At 52.3% G+C, this 18,071-nt stretch overlaps 6 protein-coding genes across 6 annotated transcripts; 3 read left to right on the forward strand and 3 right to left on the reverse strand.

Moving 5' to 3' along the window:
- Nucleotides 1-1,580: 1,580 nt before the first annotated feature.
- Nucleotides 1,581-2,165, forward strand: CCOS01_14986 (uncharacterized protein; the record flags this gene model as incomplete). Its single annotated transcript, XM_060463128.1, has 1 exon — nt 1,581-2,165. One exon carries the CDS (start codon nt 1,581-1,583, stop codon nt 2,163-2,165), a length of 585 nt encoding a protein of 194 aa, XP_060306313.1.
- A 949-nt stretch (nt 2,166-3,114) lies between these two features.
- On the reverse strand, nt 3,115-4,091 carry CCOS01_14987 (uncharacterized protein; the record flags this gene model as incomplete). The annotated part of the gene is made up of 4 exons (XM_060463129.1): nt 3,115-3,216; nt 3,276-3,538; nt 3,596-3,823; nt 3,887-4,091. The coding sequence occupies 4 exons, from the start codon at nt 4,089-4,091 to the stop codon at nt 3,115-3,117; spliced, it is 798 nt and encodes a 265-aa protein (XP_060306314.1).
- Nucleotides 4,092-5,226: 1,135 nt separating this feature from the next.
- On the forward strand, nt 5,227-5,667 carry CCOS01_14988 (uncharacterized protein; the record flags this gene model as incomplete). Its single annotated transcript, XM_060463130.1, has 2 exons — nt 5,227-5,467; nt 5,528-5,667. The coding sequence occupies 2 exons, from the start codon at nt 5,227-5,229 to the stop codon at nt 5,665-5,667; spliced, it is 381 nt and encodes a 126-aa protein (XP_060306315.1).
- A 1,149-nt stretch (nt 5,668-6,816) lies between these two features.
- Nucleotides 6,817-7,402, reverse strand: CCOS01_14989 (uncharacterized protein; the record flags this gene model as incomplete). Its single annotated transcript, XM_060463131.1, has 3 exons — nt 6,817-6,890; nt 6,952-7,076; nt 7,137-7,402. The coding sequence occupies 3 exons, from the start codon at nt 7,400-7,402 to the stop codon at nt 6,817-6,819; spliced, it is 465 nt and encodes a 154-aa protein (XP_060306316.1).
- A 2,556-nt stretch (nt 7,403-9,958) lies between these two features.
- CCOS01_14990 (KH domain-containing protein) lies at nt 9,959-13,589 on the forward strand (the record flags this gene model as incomplete). The annotated part of the gene is made up of 9 exons (XM_060463132.1): nt 9,959-10,012; nt 10,246-10,293; nt 10,425-10,809; nt 10,938-11,146; nt 11,323-11,604; nt 11,685-11,942; nt 12,492-12,640; nt 12,878-13,191; nt 13,465-13,589. The coding sequence occupies 9 exons, from the start codon at nt 9,959-9,961 to the stop codon at nt 13,587-13,589; spliced, it is 1,824 nt and encodes a 607-aa protein (XP_060306317.1).
- A 732-nt stretch (nt 13,590-14,321) lies between these two features.
- CCOS01_14991 (glucose sorbosone dehydrogenase) lies at nt 14,322-15,843 on the reverse strand (the record flags this gene model as incomplete). The annotated part of the gene is made up of 3 exons (XM_060463133.1): nt 14,322-14,698; nt 14,756-15,491; nt 15,553-15,843. 3 exons carry the CDS (start codon nt 15,841-15,843, stop codon nt 14,322-14,324), a joined length of 1,404 nt encoding a protein of 467 aa, XP_060306318.1.
- Between the last annotated feature and the right edge of the window lie 2,228 nt (nt 15,844-18,071).

The following is an 18,071-nucleotide window of genomic DNA, read 5'->3' on the forward strand; positions in this document are numbered from 1 at the left end:
ATTTTGACATGGTCCACAAGTCTTGGCAAGGCTCGTTGTCACAGAAAGCACGGTACGAAATTCAGGGCTGGTGGCCGCGTCTTATTCTCTGCCCATGATAAGCGGAAAATTGAACGCAATGACGTGGAAACAATTTGGCTTTAAGCGCTCTTGCGTTCCCGAAGCCGGACTTCCGGGCCTAGGTGGATGAAGTTATGGTTAATTGGTTATTTGGTGATGTGGCTCAACAACAGACGAAAAGAGAAGCAATCTCGGAGGCGTCTCACCGATCAATGTCACAAGCCGTTGAAGCAGGGCAAGGCAATTCGCCAATAATGCGGACATGACTTCCCGAAAGCGTTCTTTGCAGTTAGTCGAGTGTTCCCTAACGCCGCGACTCTCCTGAGGCCCAGGAGTTCCAGCCCACGTTGCCGCCCAGAATTGTTTTGTTAAGGCTGGTCCCTGTGCAGGCATGTCCCCTGGCCTCATTTAAGCGCGACGTGCTGCCATCTGATGACGCGTAACTAAGACATGGTCCGCCCCCGGTAGACAGGGAGACTAAGCAGCGTCCCATCACCTCTCTGGACTCTGCATCCCCGTTAAAAAAACAAGTGAAAACCCATGAACTAGGAACAACGGCACCGTTCCCCTCGCCCTAAAATGTAAAGGTGAAACGAAGACGACGACGTCCCTCATTTACAGCAAACGCCCCATGGTCGGAAAATAAGGGAGTAGTGGGGACCCTGGACCCGTCTTCCTTGAAACACACGGCCGTGATGGGTTGAACATCGAAAGCCAACCACTCAGAGCCTCCCACACACACTCCAGTCATGTTCCCATCCTGGAGAAGATCTGTTGTTCCTTGGTCTGGTCTAGAACCCTCGAGGCTCGAGCAAGTTGTTGGTATCAGCACTGTTGACTCGCTGAGCTGCGCGCATCCACCCATCCATCTGCACCATCCACCCACCCACGCGGCATCCATCCTCCTGATCCCGCCGCGGAAAGCTAGGCCAACAGTTGCCAAACTCTTGTTACCCCTGAGAACCCACCCGTTGGAAATTGACAGCAATATGGCGCCCATGCTTCTCACCACTGTTCTGTCTTGATCGAAAGCGGGAAAGTCGGGCCACCCTTCTATCCAAGCTGGACCTTGAGCCGCAGACAACTACCGAATAGTGGCAACTCGTCCGGGGCCAAAATCGCCAAACATGGTTCTTGCTCTGCTAAACGCCCACATCCCGCCGGGCTGGGTCGGCTCCCCTTGTCGATCTGTGTCGTCCGATGGCGCAACAGTTCACCATGTTGCTCGACCAAGTTGACGCCATCCTGGCAAACCATGAGCCAAATCGGTGGCGGATGGCAACCGGGATCCCAGACGTCGAGATCGATATAAGATGCAGCTTTTCTCCTTCCAAGACCAGTCTTCTTTTTGCTCTCCATCCCACTCCATCTTCATCACTTTCATTCCAAACACATTGAAGCTAGTCTTCTTTTTCCGTTCTTGATACCAAGCCTTTCATTCGTTCCTTCGAACCACATTCATTACCAACCTTTCCCACCTCACAAAACAACCTCTCAGTCAATCTCATAACTCAGACAAAATGAAGGCCAACGTTATCGCCGCTACCATCCTTGCCGCCTTCTCGGCTGGCGCTTTCGCTCAGGACCAGGAGGCCGAGTTCCCCACTGGCTTCCCTACCGACCTCCCCTCCGGCTTCCCTACCCAGGTCCCCGGCGCCGCTAAGCCCTCCGGCGGCTTCGGCGGTGGCTTCCCCGGCTTCCCCTCCGGTGGCTTCCCCACTGGCTTCGGCGGTGCCCGCCCTACCCAGGTTCCCGGCGCTGCTCAGCCCTCCGGCGGCTTCGGCGGCAACTTCCCCGGCTTCGGTGGTCACTCTGGCTTCCTGACCCGCACCCGCGGCTCCTCCGAGGAGGCTGCTGGCTTCGGCGCCCAGGCTGTTGAGACCCCCTTCCCCACCGGCACCCAGTCCGGCGGCGCTCGCCCTACCGGCAAGGGTAAGGGCAAGGGCAAGGGCAAGAACCACGGCACCGGTGCTCTCCCCTCCGGTGTTCGCCCTACCCAGGTCCCCGGTGCTGCTCAGCCCTCCGGCGGCTTCGGCGGCAACTTCCCCGGCTTCGGTGGCGATGCTCCCTCCGGCGCTCCCTCCGCTGAGCCCACCTCTGCTTAAGCGACAAAAACAACTTCGACGATGACAAATTCGGCTTATGGGTTTGACTTGGACCACTTGGTTCAGCAAACGGCTTTATCTGGAGCGTGTTTGGACGATTTCTAGTGATGGAAGATGTGTTTCTTTTCTTACTACTCCACGTGGAGCTTTCATTGTATAAATACAAAAGCCACTTGGAGTAGCTGGCTGGTACATTGCATAGGCGTTTGCTTTTTGTAAACTTATCAAATAAGAGCATCCGTCTTTTTCAAACTTCTGGGCCATGAATTTGCTGTGATTGCTAACTGAGATATGTATTCACATCAACTGCTTTGGCCTCTCTCGTTGCTTCCCCGACACCCCTTTGAGAAGCTTTTGGACCGTTATAACTTAGATCCCGGAGTGAATACTTCTCTATTACTGTTTTTGACGCAGTCGAATACTTATAAAAGATGAACTGAATTAGCGAGCCCGCTGGCTAGCTGGCCAATCCTAAGATTATTTCATTTCCTGGAAGTTACAATTTGAGTGCAACTACTTTGGCTGATGAATTTGGGATGCGCTTTGTATTTTTCAATTGTATCTGCATGCTGTTCCGTCCTTTCCTACAAGCATGGTAAACTAATAGTAACGACGTCCGCGAAGCGAAGCAGTCAAACAAGGTTTGATCACAGATCCAGGAAGGTACAGTGCGTATTTAGCTTCTTGAGTTCTGAACCAAAGTCTAAAAGTACCTTTCAGGGCATTGGTTTCCATTCACTTACCCTGTACAACTGACTACATAGGAATGTCTGTAACCTCACACAACATTTTGATGTACCCCTATATCCGTCCGCGAGCCACTTACAGGCTCACGATGTTTCTTCTGTGGCACATTGCCAGCTACCTAAATCATGTATGGCGGTGGCAGACCACTTGTATTACACTTGCCTCATCTCCTCATCTAATCGTACCTCATGCTCCAGTCTCGTCACAGGAGTTGAGTTGCTGCCATAACAGCAGCCAACGCAAAGGCGATAGTGGCAGGCTGATTGCTGTTGGCAGCGCTGGCATCGGTGCTCGAAGTAGCAGACTAGACTCGTGTTAGAGATCTTGACCGTGATCCATGGTTGCCCCAGACCAATGACCTACCGAGCTCGAGCCGGTGGCAGATGCTGTGGAAGATGCACCAGCGGTGCCGGATGTCCCTGCCGTGGTAGTCGCGTTGGTCGTGCTGTTGGAAGCAGTGACAGGCGTCGCGTCAAGGTCACATCCGTCCGCGGCTTCTGTGACACCGTCTCCGTAGTATTGCCAGATGTCGAAGGTATTCGCACACTGAAGACATCCCTCGAAGTAGTCCGTCCAAGTGGAGTTGGTGCAGTAGCCGTCCTCAGCTGCTCCAAGGATGGCGTAGCCTAGATATTGTTATGAGTCTGTTTGATCCGGCGTATGGAGCACATCGAACCACATACCGCAGTTCTCGTGGCACTCGTACTTGGCTCCGCTGGTGACCTGACGTGCGTGAAGGGGCACGATGGGGAGCCATTCCAAAGCCGTGGCAGTGGAGGCCAAGAGCGCGACAGCTGTGACGAGTCTCATACTGACGACAATGGTGACTAGATGCGAAAGGTGGCGGATGAACTCGATCAATAATGACGAGGCAATAACTAGCAAGAAGGCTGCGCGGTAGAGAATACGCGCTGCGCCGCATCTATATAGTATTTACCACTGCAGCATCCCGAGCGAGCAGATTGTTTGCATACGCAACCTCTCCCGGGAATCCTCTTGGTGGATCGATAACTCGCAGCTAGATGTTCTTGGCTGGATGCCTTCAGCCGAAGGGCGAATCATGTTCTGGCGGCCGAGAGTGCCGAGGTGCTCAGGTCGCATCGGCGCGGGTTGAAGTGGGGGATCAAGGATAGTTACGTTGCGATGCGCAAAGTTTCGAGCAGATTTCTGCAATGACATCGTTCTACAGCAAGAGGCACAGACGAAACACCAGTTTGCAGTAAGTTAAATAAGGTAAGTTGCTGTTGGAAATCCAGTTCACTTCCCCGACGATGAACATAATCCGAGGCAACTGAACAGCTCAGAAGACATCTTACATCAACAAACTCACTGCTTACATTTCTATTCTATAGAGGTATGCTCTTCAGTCAGATCCAAGTTTTAAAACAGGGTTCCCATGCCGATGTGGTAGGACAAGATCTGGGCGCATCTTATGATTGGTAGATGGCATCTTATCAGATCATCTGATATCCGCTCTGCAATCTCGGTTTCCCTCCACAACACGACACACCTGAGGCCAGCATCTCGGTGCTCCTTTTCTTCGCCTCAGGCCTTTAGGCCGAGACATCTCAAAGGTTCTCCTCCGACTCGGCCGGGACTCTCTCCGGCCAACGGACCACAACCGCCGAGGAACACCGGCCGGATCGCCTCATTGTTTGAATGGAAGAAAGGGTTGGGCACGAACAGGCCCGGCCGCTGACACCCTTGTCATAATCCTGGTCCAATAATCCACCATCATGTGGAGTTTCTTCCTTCGCAGTCTTGCGGTGTGGGCTTGCTCCCCGGTCGAATACGCACCCAACTCCGTTCGCGACCGTTCGACCCAATCACTCCCCCGACATGCCAGTCAAGGATTTGTCGTCTTTTGAAAGATCCGGTTCGTCGCAACGTGCTCGCAGCGGATCCTCAACAAACGAACCATGGCGCAAAACTCCCGATCGAGTCTTTGGACGAACCACGCGAGTTCTTACCGCCAAACTTCCAGCCCACAGATGCATGGCCAGCTCAGTTATGCTAAACCCATTCCGCTCGTTCTTCAACGAAAGAGTCTTGTGCGCCGATGATGTTCTTGTGAATCGCAGGGGATCGTGAAAAAAACCACGGAAACCGAGTGGCTGGCCAACTCAACGCCCACCGCCTCTTACGCGCCCCGGCTCGGCGTCCGTTGCCCGGGTGCTCAGTTGTTCGCCTCACGATGGCAGTCTATTGTCTATTAAAGACTGGCCAGTGGCCGCATCTCTTGTCTGAGTTTCTTTCTTGGAAGATATCCTCTTTCGAGGTCCACCTCGATACACCACCAAAACAATCATTCAACATGGCTCAGGCCTCGCCTTCGTGGCAAAGGCTGTTGGGGCTGCTGTCAGTGCTTCTGGCACTGATCCTCGGCGTCTCGGCCGGGGAGCACGGTGCTGCTGTCACCGGCTGCCCCGCCGATCTCGCCTCGGCCCCGGAACACACCTTTTCTGCCGGCTTCGACAACAGCACCGACGTTGCTGAGACTCAAGCAGAGCGCTCGCACGTCGAGAAGCTCGCGGCGACCAGCTTGCACGGCATGGGTATGTTCATTCGTCATCAACCCATGCGTTCTTGTTCACAGACTAACACCCCTTTCTCAGGCGCCCGATCCAGCTTCGAGGCTTTCCGAGTCGATATCCCTGCCTCATGCAACACCCCCAGCATGAAGAGCTCCCTCATCGAGCTCCCCATTAGCTTCGCCAGTCTGCACATGCACCTGCAGAACATCCGAACCAAATAACCTCGATGGCGGTTTGCCCAACACTCAAACCGCCGACACGAGATGAACTACTTCACCCGTGTTGGATTCGAACCTACGATCTCCGACACACTTAAACCCTAACGTCGGGGTGTGCTTGGTGTACCATGATATTACACACTAAGCAAGTCCCGAACCCGACTGCCCACACAGATGAGCCGTCACACAACAAACTATCTACGACAGGAACGACATGACTATAACGAAACGAAACTCACGACAAAAAGAACCTATGCAACGAAACACGATGTCACGGACAATATCCCCTCAACCATATGGCTGGTTGAGAAGTACGACGAACGACCTTTTCTTTACCTCTCAGATACCAAAACCTTTCTCCCTCTTCACCGAGGTTTCAGCCACTTGGCTCTTTAAATACATCTTCTTTGTCTTGAACAAGACTTTCCGTCCCGATGCCAGTGAATTAACCCAAAGTCCGATAAGATTGACATGCTTCACTAATGTACAGAGTAGTTTATGGGAATCTGGCGAGTTTGAAGTGATGCCGTTCTGGTCCACAAGCGTTCAACTGAATAGCTTTCCATACCCATACATACACACAACGAGACATGTAGATCTGCTAACAGTCATCAGTGCTGGTGTGAGTCTTCCGCCGATGTGAGTCTGGGAGTCCCCCAATCACGCAGATTTATGTCAGTGATTTTGATAATAAAATTGAGTTGAAGGCTGCCTTCTGTGGACGGCAACTAGTACGCATGCCATGCTGCAATGTATAAAACGCGCCATGTAGACAGCAGAAGCGTCAGGCGCAAGGCATTATGTAAGAGAGCCCAGTGGAGGTATTGAAAGTGCATGTAATTTGAGTATAAGAAAGACGATGTGGAGGGAGAGAGATCAATATTTGTGGGAATACAGGAAGAAGAACTTAAGCAGCCGGCGTCTTCGAATGGTCAGACACCGAGGAAAGTGCCTGACATTATCCGAACTCGAGTTTCGAAACTCGGACTTGGTTGACCTTTCCTGTCTCAATGCCAGCCCAATCGTCACAAGGAAGACGGCTTGAGTCAGTTCCGCCATGACGAACGTCCTGATATGCTATTCACCCATTACTCGGAAACCCCAGCGCAGATGCGCGCAAAAGGAGATTGCTTTACAAAGTAAAGTTAACAATCATTTCAGGGTACTTGCGATTCCCATCTCTTCACCGCACCAAATCGTATTTCCTCTCAATTCAATACGTTTATCTGTAAGATACTATGTCAGCTATTTCCACAGAGTTTTTATTTTAACTAGTTCAAAACTTACTAAGGTCAATGATGTTCATCCGCAATTCTTTATTGACTCCATCGGCGCAATAGCACGTCATCTCGACCTTTTTCTTGTTGGCTTTACCAAGTGAACACTTTTCGCATGACTTATCAAAACCGCCTCTGGAGTGGAACGAAGAAGATTAGCGGGAAGAATTCAGGGGAGGCTGCGTGCATTCTAACCGTCTCCTCCATTGTATTTTTCCATGGTCGTTGACGAGGCATAAGTTTAGATTTAGCTCGTTATCATACGGCTTGCCGTCCAATGCTGTGCACCCGGCCAAAACTTTGTAGAAGGCGCGTCTCGGACATTCTTTACATGGTTTATAAAATGCTTCCTTGAGACTGACTGTCTTGCAGGGTTCCATGAAGCCACCTTCAGATTCAGCGAAGGAGGTTGTTGCAAAGAAGGCAATCATTGCAGTGATGATGCCGGTCATGAGCTTCATTTTCGCTACTCGTGAGGGACGATTGCGAATGAGACTGTGCCGTAGGGGGATGTGAATGGGAAGCAGGTCGAAATTCGAATACTGTTGCAATTGACTGTCTCCTATAGCGAGGCCGTTGTGTGATACATGAGTGCGAGATAGCGAGAGGAGGAAGTTCAAAGAGTAGACATTGGGATACCGGGCTATTTCAAGCCTAGTAATGAGGCCGTAGTCAAACCACTGTATGAAGGGCAAGGTAAGAACGGTCGCTATGATTTCTATCATCTTTTCTTGTTTTAATGTCAGCATTCAGTGGGCGGTGAACGTGGACGGTGTCTGAAAGGAAACTGCTCAGATCTCAAAGGGGGAGGTGGTGAAGCTCGTGATGTCTTCTTCCCCAATTGGAGCCTGGGAAAGTGCGATTTGGGGGCTGAGGAGACATGGTGATAGAAAGAAACACTGATTGTTGTACTGATCTCTGATGTATATGGTGCCTGGCCTTCTGAGTAGGTGATCGAGGTTCTGATAGGTTGCAGAATGCCTCAAAGGCGGTTGTTCACGGTTCGTAACAAACATGTGACTAAGTGCTATGCACATCGTCTTTCTCAGCATGTTGTTTTCCCAGGGAACAGGAGAGAAAAATCACCAAGACTTACCGTCATTGCCAGCAGAGTAGGCTCGTTGGAGCGGGTTTCGGCGTTTTCAGGCTTGGCTATGAACACCGCCTTTGTTCCGCAGAACCTCATGAAGGCCAAGAGCTGTCGATGTTCTCTCTCCAAAGAACCAACCACTCGATCCGGCATGACCGCCTCATCAAATGACATTCATAGGTGCGCAAGAAGCAGAGTTTGAAATCTTTCGTATGGGTCCTCTACCTAAGACGGTCGATATACGGCACTCGAACCGACCGGACTGAGGGGTATCACCACTCACCTCGAGATACTCGCGTAAGTATTCTTGTTTATACCAAACTTTTCCAGGTTTCTTGCGACCCTACGTCATTACTTCTTTTTTTTCCTCTTTGATCACCTGACCCGGTTGCTCCTTCTTTCCGAATAGGCAGAGAAAAAAAAATGAGGCTCATGAACACCGGGGGATTTATTTCTCCACGGCAACCAAATTTTGCAGCCTCCATCTACCAACCTCATCCTCTCCCACTCTACCCTACCCCCTTTTCTACTTTCCTATCGCACACAATTTCCAATTCTTTCCTTTCCAATATTATTTCCTTTCACTATCAATTCAACTACCAACGCGGCTCATCCTCGTCACACTCCTCTTCCCACGATCAAAGCACCACCAACCCAATAGCCTCATCGCTTCAATCACAGCTTTCCTGGACGATTCGCCATATCGAAATCTCACAATGCTCGAATTTCCACGCATCTTCCCTCAAAGATTCTTTTCATGACGACTGCGGGCCTTATCCAGTGAGGCAAGCTTGCCGGAACGCGTCACTCGCGTCGCCCTTCGGGTCCTTACTTCACCTCCAGCTTGGCGCCACGGCATCTTCAACTCTTCTCTCTCATCGACGACTTCAAGCGGTCCCTCCAATACCAACAGCTCAGGTAAGTGCGAAGATATCCCCAGATCTAGGCGACCTGGAACCCGTCGTCCGCCAACGGATTCTCGAGGAATGCCCCCGTCTACGCGATCACTGTCCAATATCGGTCCAGCACCCTTTTCTCACAATGTCCCATACTTACTCTTCCTTCCCTCAGAATTAGAGCCCAAAGAATTGATCGCTCTTGCTGCTTGAAAATTCTGTCTAGAAGGCGGTGTGAAGCCTGCCAATTTTCTCCCCTTGACCTCACCTTCCTACCAGGCAAGTACTCATCTCCCCGATCTTTCGGCACAAAGCCGCCTCTCCTTCGTCCCTACAATCTTCGTCTCTTCATACTTCGTCTTTTCTCTCTTCGTCCTTCCACACTCAGTCCTTTCATACTTTCCCTCTACACACCTCGTCCCGTCGCACTTTATCTTTTCACATTCGTCGCTTCATACTTCGTTTTTTCACACTTCCTCCCTTCATACTTCCTCCCTTCGCACTTCGTCGCTTCATACTTCATCGTTTCATACTTCGTCCTGTCGGACTTCGTCTGTTCACACTTCGTCTATTCATACCTCTTCTCTTCACACTTCGTCTCTTCACACTTCGTCTCTTCACACTTCGTCTCTTCGCAATTCGTCTCTTTGTAGTTCGTCGCTTTTCTTGCTCATCGCTTTTCGTCCAATTCATGCTTCAATGCTTTCGAAATACCTATTCATCAAGTCTCTTTACTCATCGCTCTTTACCTCAGTGACCCAAGCTTCACATGCTTTAGTCCACCAGTCACACTACAAAGGTAGTCAAATTTTCTGCTCTAGCATGAATCCCAGCTCTCAAATGCACACCATTCTAGCCCTACTCTACGACTTCACATTCTCACTGGAATTCTTGGCTAACTCATCGTGTTCTAGATACCAAAATCGGATGACGTTCACCGTCTGAAGAGATACGACGAGAGATACGACGATGCCTTCGTCGCATCTTCGGACGTATCGTCGCATCTCTAGGATTTTCTCAGTCCCGTCCGAATGCAACTTCCGACGGACATCGCCATCTCGACATGTCGCCTGACCACTACCAAGGTATGCGCTGCCATTGAGGTTACAATCGCTCTTGCGAAATTGCAGTCTCCAAAGGCTTGCTCGAATCATGGCCCATAAGAAAAGGCTTGGAATGTATTTGTTCAAAATCAGGTATGTTAACTACACATTCAAGCAGAACATTACTTGTCTGAGAACGAGCTGGCTGTCCCGTCTCTCTCTGATCATTCTTCTTATTGGTGGCATGAATGTTTGCTAACAATAGCCTTTGCCAGACCTCTCAAAAGAGCATGGGGACAATAGAGCCTCTGCTCTCTCTATTGGTTTGTCTTCTCAAGACACAGCTTGTTTCAAGCCAGAAGATGCCAAGTTGAACCCAACTGCTCGAATAAGTCTACGTTTCCACCAGCGGCTCCAGCTCTGAGCAGCCTTTCGGCACTTCTTAGCGTCCCAGGCATGCCTGAAGCCATCAAACAACCGACGTGGCATCAACGAGGTCGGGGCTTGCTACCCTGGCCTCGCATTTGGGGTGACGTGGGAGACCACGACCACCCCGCGTGCGTCACGGTCCCTCATACCGGCGTTGGAGTCTCCGTGTCCGCCAAAAAACCTCAGTCAGCTGTCTGCGATGTGGTACAGCGGACACGGCGAGTCCAACGCGGGAATCTCGTACATGAGAGGGCCGAATGGCGAATCGGGGCCTGCCATTTCCATCATTATGGCAGATAAGTACAGCGATATCGACGTCGACCGAGGTGACGATATCGTCTACTGCGGAAGCAATTCACTTGATAACACCTCGAGCAACACTCCCGCCGATGACGGACCGCCCGTTCGGGGTAATGCAGAGATTTGTTCGAAAATGCTTCAAGAAACCTCAATGGGCAATTCGAGATTCTGCCCAAAAGACCCCTTAACCGAAGTTGACGTTCCCTTCCGGGAGTCGATGGCATTAATCATGGCCCAGCGCCTTCAATCATCATGGCAGACAAGTACAGCGACATCGACGTCGACCGAGGTGACGGCATTATTTACTGCGGAAGCAATTCACTTGACAACACATCGAGCAACACTCCCGCCGATGGCGGACCGCCCGTTGGAGGCAACGCAGCCCTATTCAAGCCCACAGAGAAGAATATTAGACTTGTTCGAATATGCCCCAAGAACCCTGAGCGGGTGACTCGGAATCCTGTTCCAAAGTTGAACAGGGACTGGCGCTCTCGAGCCCTCAGAAAACCATTCTGAGGGTATTTCCACCAGCTACACCGGCAACTTCCCCTAGACGGGCCATTATCATGTACTTCCTCTAAGAGGGCCGGTCCTGGCTTGCTCGAATACCAGAACAATCCAAGATGCGCGCTCTTCCATTGTTCGAAGAGCTATGCCTAGCCCAGCTTCCGGGCGAGACTTTTGGCTCAATATACGCCATCAAGAGAAAGCTGGAGATCATCAAGAGGTTTCCGCCCGAGGGACGATCCGGAAAACAACATCGCGTCCTCACTTCGCCCGTCAGGGATATTTCAGCTTACCTTCTCTTCTCAAACGACTCGACGTCGAGAACACCATCCACCCACGCTTCAATCAGTGCTCGAATGCGGAAATTTATTTTGCTCGAATGCTTGACAGCAGCATCAGTTCGACAACAACGCTTCTGACGCCGACACTCCTGACAGCAACATGAACGCCCTGGTTACGGCATTCAGACGAATTGCAGAACAGCAACGACCAGGTTGTCGGTGGTTATCTTCAAGATCTCCCTGACCTCGAAGATCTCCCTGACCTCGAAGATCTCCCTGACCTCGAAGATCTCCCTGACCTCGATGATCTTGACGCTCACCTTAGGGACCCTAGCTCATTTGCTTTCACGGGCGCCGAGCAGAGTATCAACTTCCACACGAGTTTCGAGGGGATGCCCCCAAACGGTCCGGCCGATCAGTGCTTGGGCCCGACAGTCCTCCCAGAAATTGAACAGGTCAACAACAACAGCAATGACCTTAGTTTTTCAAGACGGAGTTACAAACGCTACTCCTCCTCTCGCCTATGGGCCCGCCACTGGCCACGCCGCCATGTGGATATTTTACACTGTCAAGCACGGCGAACATGAAAGAGATCATGAACAACTACGGTCTCACGGCTGACGATAAGGACATTTCTCGCACACGCCCAAGTCACTGACACTATCACAATGATCGCCCACCACGCTCAGCAAGCCCACCCCGGGCCTATTACCGCTCGCGGTTATTTCGAATCAGCGACATCAAAACCAACCCTCGGGGCAATGCTGGCTGCAACTACCCCCCGCGTTTTCCGGAAGGCGATGTTTGGGGGGCGTTTGGGGTCCTGCAGAATTCCCTGGTTCCACAACCCTGCTCGAAAGCTTGTTCGAAAGCCTGCTTCAAGGCAATTTTCAACTTTGCTTTCAACAACCCCCGCAGGCGGGCGGCATTTCACGGCGCTGGACGCTTTGTTTTTCTTCGACTTTCGAATGTTGGCGGCGTCACTGCTCGAATAAGTCGAACAGGAGTGCTGGAAGCCTCCATCTGCTACTGGGGGAGCATCCCGGATTGTGTCGGGCGTTCGCATAGTCGCCCAGAAGGAGATGGCCCCTCTGTATACTCGTCTATGCATTGGGGAGGGGGAAGGAACCCCCGAGGGCATCAAGGGTGCAGCGTGGGAGAGTTATACTCGGAAAGACTGCTCGAATGGAAGAGAGCGCTGAAACGCTTCTCATCAGGTCTCAAGATTAAGCACATCAGGATCCTCCCGATGGACTCTTGATCCTTTAGGAGTGTTTAGGGCACTCCCGAGGGCATCAAGGGTGCCGTCTGGGAGACCTGATGAATTCGACTCCGAAACATTGCTCGGAAAGTTGTTCGAAAATTTGTTCGAAAAATTGCTCGAATGAAGGGGGGCGCCGGACACCTCTCGCGAGGTTTTGAAGATTGGGCATCTTCATGGTCTCCTGCTCCTTCTGTGCGATCATCTCGCACAGAAGGAGATGTTGCCCCAGTCAACTGAGCGCATCGTTGAGGTCCAAGGCACACCCGAGGGCATCAAGGGAGCGATTTGGGAAATCTGCAAGTGTCTCGTCGACGATTGGCAGATTCGACGACGAGGACCTCCAAGGAAGAACTCGGGCGCAGACAGGCAGCAGGAAGGACCACCGCCGCTGCAAGTTCAAGTACTACCAGCGCAGACAAAGCCGGTCCAAGTACCGCAACGTATACCGTTGCAAGGGCTATCCCGGAAATCACGATTGCAAGAACATGCTCTACAACCCTGTCGTTTGCACCCAGTCCGATGCAACAAACATGGCGTCGATTTCTCACTTCTTCAAACAAGAAACGCGCTAAGACATATGACCCAGCCAAGAGGATTCCAAGAAGCGTGCCAAGATCACTCACGTAGAAAGGAGGATATGGGACGGAACGGTCTTCTGCTGGAGTCAGGCAAGCATCATCTTTTGAGCTGATGTTCGAAAACATTCTCAATAGGAGGAGCCTGTCCCAGGATGATGTCGAAGGTTATTTCACTACAAGCCGTCAATCTCACCATCGACATCATCCTCGGAATACTTGAAGTCTTCGTCATCGCTTGGAGTCTGGTGGTTATCGGCTAGGCTGAGGGCCGCCGCAACCCTGATGACATTCCCAAATTGAAGTTGCGGGGGTGAGGGTATCGACATGGACGTGGGGAGTGCTCGAACAATGGGAGACACAGGTTCGAGGGCATGGATATGGATGATGGTGAAGGGTCAAAGGGAAGGGGTTACGGAGGTGAGGGTATCGATGTGGATTTGGGAAGAGACCGAAGAGCAGCAAGTACGGGAGTGAGGGGATGAAGGAAGCGAAAGGGAGTGTTCAAAGAGTCGTCTGAGGTTTGGAGGTTTGGACATCAAGCAATATCTGAGCCGAGGCGCTCTCTCATGGTCGGCGAGCCTACTACTCAACGTTTCGAACACGGTGTCCGAGAGCAGAGGAGTTGGACTGCATAGCTCGAAAGAAACAGAAGTAATTCATGGTGGAGAGGACGATAGGGGGGATTAGCTCAATACTACAGAGCGTACTCATAGAGAACGGACAAAACGCCTTTCTCAGTCATCAAGTCCTCAAGTCAGTGCATTTGTGAGAAGGGCCTTGGCGAGGAAAACCTATCAGAAGCCATAGACGCAGGCTGGACTCACTCTGGGTGTGTTTTGCACGTCTTCATCAATCGAAATCTGCTAGGTATATTCATGTATCGTGACACCGCCTCGCCGGGAATCATTCAAACTTTGGTGGATGTAGTCCACCTTTCATCGTAGTTTCAAAGAACTTCACTTCCCAATCGCCATTTTCATCTCTGCATCAGTCTAGAAAGAGAAGAACGTCGCCGCCAACAGCGCAGCAAATCCAAGACCAAGGGAAGGCGCAAAGCCACTTGCAGCATCAGGCTTGGCCGTCGAGGTCGCGGTACCAGTGACAATGGTGCCAGGAGTCGTCGACGTCGGCGTAGCGTCGGTCTGCTGCAGGATGTAGATCTCGCCCGTTGAATCGGAGGTCATGAACAAGCGGTTCTTGGAGTCCCAGGCGAGACCGACGGGGCGGAAGCACTGGTCGGGGCAGGTGCTGAGATCCTTGTTGTACATGATGTTCTTGAGAGCGTCGGTCGAGTCGCTCTTGGCGACGGGCTCGCCGTTGGAGAAGTCGACTGCGGTGAGGGCGTAGCCGACGGGGTTAGGGCGGTTGACTGCGCGCTATGTTAGAATTCTGATGGACTTGTGATCGGGTGGGTGGAGACACTTACAGCTGCCGCGGAACGACACGAAGGCCTTTGAGCCATCGTCATTGAACTTGAGGAAGACGGGGGATGAGTGAGACTGGAAGGTCAGGCGTGGAGCGACGTAGTCGTTGTGGCAGCGGGTATCGTTCATGGTCGAGTTCTGCTCCATGGAGAACTGGTCGCCGACGTTGAGAGAGCTGTTGAGCGGGATGCTAGTATCCCAGACTGCAAAGCACCGCGGGTAACCGTAGTTGCTGGCGTCGGTCTCGTTCGCAATAGTACCGAGCAGGTTGAGCTCCTCACCGGGGTTGTTGGCGTGAATGTCGACGCCGTTGCGCGTGATATCATCAATGGAGTTGTCCATCGCCCAGACGTTACCCGTAGCCGGGTCCTCAGCAACGGCGACAGCATTGCGAATACCCCAGCCAAGAAGCTTGCCATCCGTGTTGAAGTCGAAGGGGTTGTTGCCGGACTTGCTCAGGTCAAAGGCCTTGACTTGAGCGTGACCGCTGTTGGCATCGAGGGCGTCAATGTCAAAGTTCTCGTCGACGCCGCGGGACACGACAAGCCAGTTGCTAGAGGCCTTGGACATGACCAAGGTGCGCGTGGTCTGGTCGTTGTTGGCCATGTTGTTGATGACGACAGCGGGTTCGGCGTTGACGGTGCCAGCCTTTGCGTCGTAGGCCCAGGCGAGGACTTGTGAGACGGAGGAAGCGTACAGGGTCTTGCCATCTTCTGAGAAAGCCATGCCGTGTGTGAGCTGGAGGATGACATGTTAGCACTATTACCGCCTCCGGGGATTCAAGGAAGTGAAGCCTCACTTTTGTGTTGTTCACAAGTAGCTTGCTCTCGGTCAACGTCAGACATGTACCGCCATTGTCCTTGAATGTGACGCGGTAAACACCAACAGCGGCGTCCAGGACGAGCAGAGCACCCTCGCTGTCAACGTGAATTGTGCGAGGCTTCTTGAAGCCATTGGCGACGAGCTGTGCTTGCCAGCCAGCGGCGACCTGAGGAGCATTGTAGCTGGGGGTAATGATATCGGCGCATTGTTGCGCGAGCGCCGTGGTGGCGGCTGCTACCGCGAGCGCGGCAGTTGTCAATCCCTTCATTTTGGCTGGGGTGGGGTAAAGGAGCAAATCTGGATTCAAGCAATCGCGAGAGGCTACAACGCTGTCACCTTTGAGAACTGTCGAGCGTACATAAATAAAATGCCCCTGATATATTCAAGGTGAGGGGAAGCTCAGTGGCAAGGTGAAGAGATCAGTTAGCCACAAAATAGCTTCGGAGCAGATTGGAACATGTCCCGCGAGACGGGTAGCGAGGCATCTGTCGACTTTCAGGGTGGCTGTCCAAAACTCCACTTAAAAAACGAGAGAGACAAAGCTCTCTGGTTCGGGATAAGATGCCCCTCCATCATCCCCCCTCCATCGCCTCCTTGTGCGGCGGCTCGCGAGTGGTTGACATGTACGCGAGCGGGCGATCCTCTGTGCCTCTTTGGGAGCTGCTCACCTGCTCTAGCGCAATCGGTGGACGGTACGGCGACTGGGCGGCGGAATGGGTGGGTAAGTCGACCCATGGGAGCTCTTAGGGTCTTCGTTGGATGAGGGGATCAGAAAGCCTGAGAGGGATGGCATGACTGCGATGACGGTGGACGGATGGAACGACGCCTCACATGTGTGTGTCTGGCCGTGTTGGGTCCCTCGCATTGAGCCAACGCGCCGGCGTTGCTTTTGCGGCCAGCCACTCTGCATGGCGTTGCTGCTGAGTGATGCAGACGGCAGTTAATGAGGGTATCGCGAGGGTGAAGCATTGGGTCTCTGGCTACGGGCTCACTACTCAGGCCTCAAGATGCTTTGGTGTTGTGGCATGCAGTCAGGAATGTTCATATCTGTTGCCCTGAGCATTGGACCTTGCTTGAAGACAACACATGGACTGAAGCGGAATGAGAAGTCTTCCTTGAGTATCTAACATCGTGAGAGACAAGGTCCGAATCCGGCGTCGAGGCATCGCTTCCCACCCAGCGACACAGGTCGAACAAGATCTGGATTGGTGTGGCGGATTCAGTAAGGCGCGAAAAAGAAAAAGTTGTTCGAAAGGCGCACATTCTCTTCGTAGCGTCGCAGCGTCGCGCCATGCTATCGGACGGCTCACGTTTGATGTGGGGGAATAAGCATGCAAGACAACCTTAGCTGCGTCTGTTCAGTGGGCACAGGAGCGGGATCCACGACCCGACGGTGGCCGAAGGAGGCAGGTCGTCGGATTTCCGTCTGCTTGGAGCTGGGTCTAGGCGGATCGCGGGTGTGGTGATTCTGGCGATGAGGGGCAACCCATGTGGTGGTGGCCAAGGATCGTCGTCGAGATGTTGCGACTCGAGACTTCATCATGATGTTGAGAGGCACTTACGGAACACAAGCATGGAGCTGCAAAGCCCAAGTCATTATCTGTGTACCTGTCGCTGATATGTCTTCACCGAGTTTGACACGATCGGGCAATACAGCGTCACGAGCGTGAAGAGAGAATGTGCGTCCACATGTCTCTCAAGGTGACGGATTCAGCTTCAAGCTAGCACCACCAGCTTGAGCTTCACCGCTGCTAGTATGGCGTATCTGGGATGACACATGTTGGTTCCTGAACGGCGTCTTGGCTGGACTCTGGTAGCGCCCACAGATACGGGTTGTGCTTGCATTTGAATTCTCGCCAACGGGAATAGACCGAAGTCACGATGTTGTTAATAATCAACAAAAAGAAAGGCCGCAATGCAAGCAAGAAATCCTCCGCTCCCATAGAGTCCCCATTTCCGTAGGGCGAGTCCACTCTCCGGCCCTCTCCTCGGCGCATCTGTCGGGGCCTCGTTCTCTACGGAGTACAGATCGATCATCACATATCGTTACACTTACCACACGGCATATCGGCTCTGTTAACCATGAATGAGTCTTGGCAAAAGTACGAGAAGAGCCAAGGCCTTGGTAGTGTCTGAACTCGTCCCTTTGCTTTGCCCTGACGCCCATTGACCAACCACCTCTCTGTGTGAGCTCACGCTTCGCAATCGCAGCCATCCACCATCCTGCCATCCCACCACTTCGGACAAATATTTCTTACACTCCATCTTCTGAGTCTTGACACAAGCAAATCAAAGCCAAGAGCGTTGAAGCGTCTGAGCTAGACCACTCCCGTGTTACACCATGCACTGCAATCATGGTCGACTTTCGAAGACGCTGAGAATGTGCCCAGCCGACATTCTCATTTGATTTCTCTTGTCCAGTTAGACAACCTATGGTCGCGGACATGAAGTTTTTGCAGCTCATAGCCCGCAGACCGCGATCATGCCTCGTCACTC

Source organism: Colletotrichum costaricense, assembly GCF_030867565.1.
Source record: "Colletotrichum costaricense strain IMI 309622 chromosome Unknown Scaffold_22.1, whole genome shotgun sequence".
NCBI classification, from domain to species: Eukaryota; Fungi; Ascomycota; class Sordariomycetes; order Glomerellales; family Glomerellaceae; genus Colletotrichum; species Colletotrichum costaricense.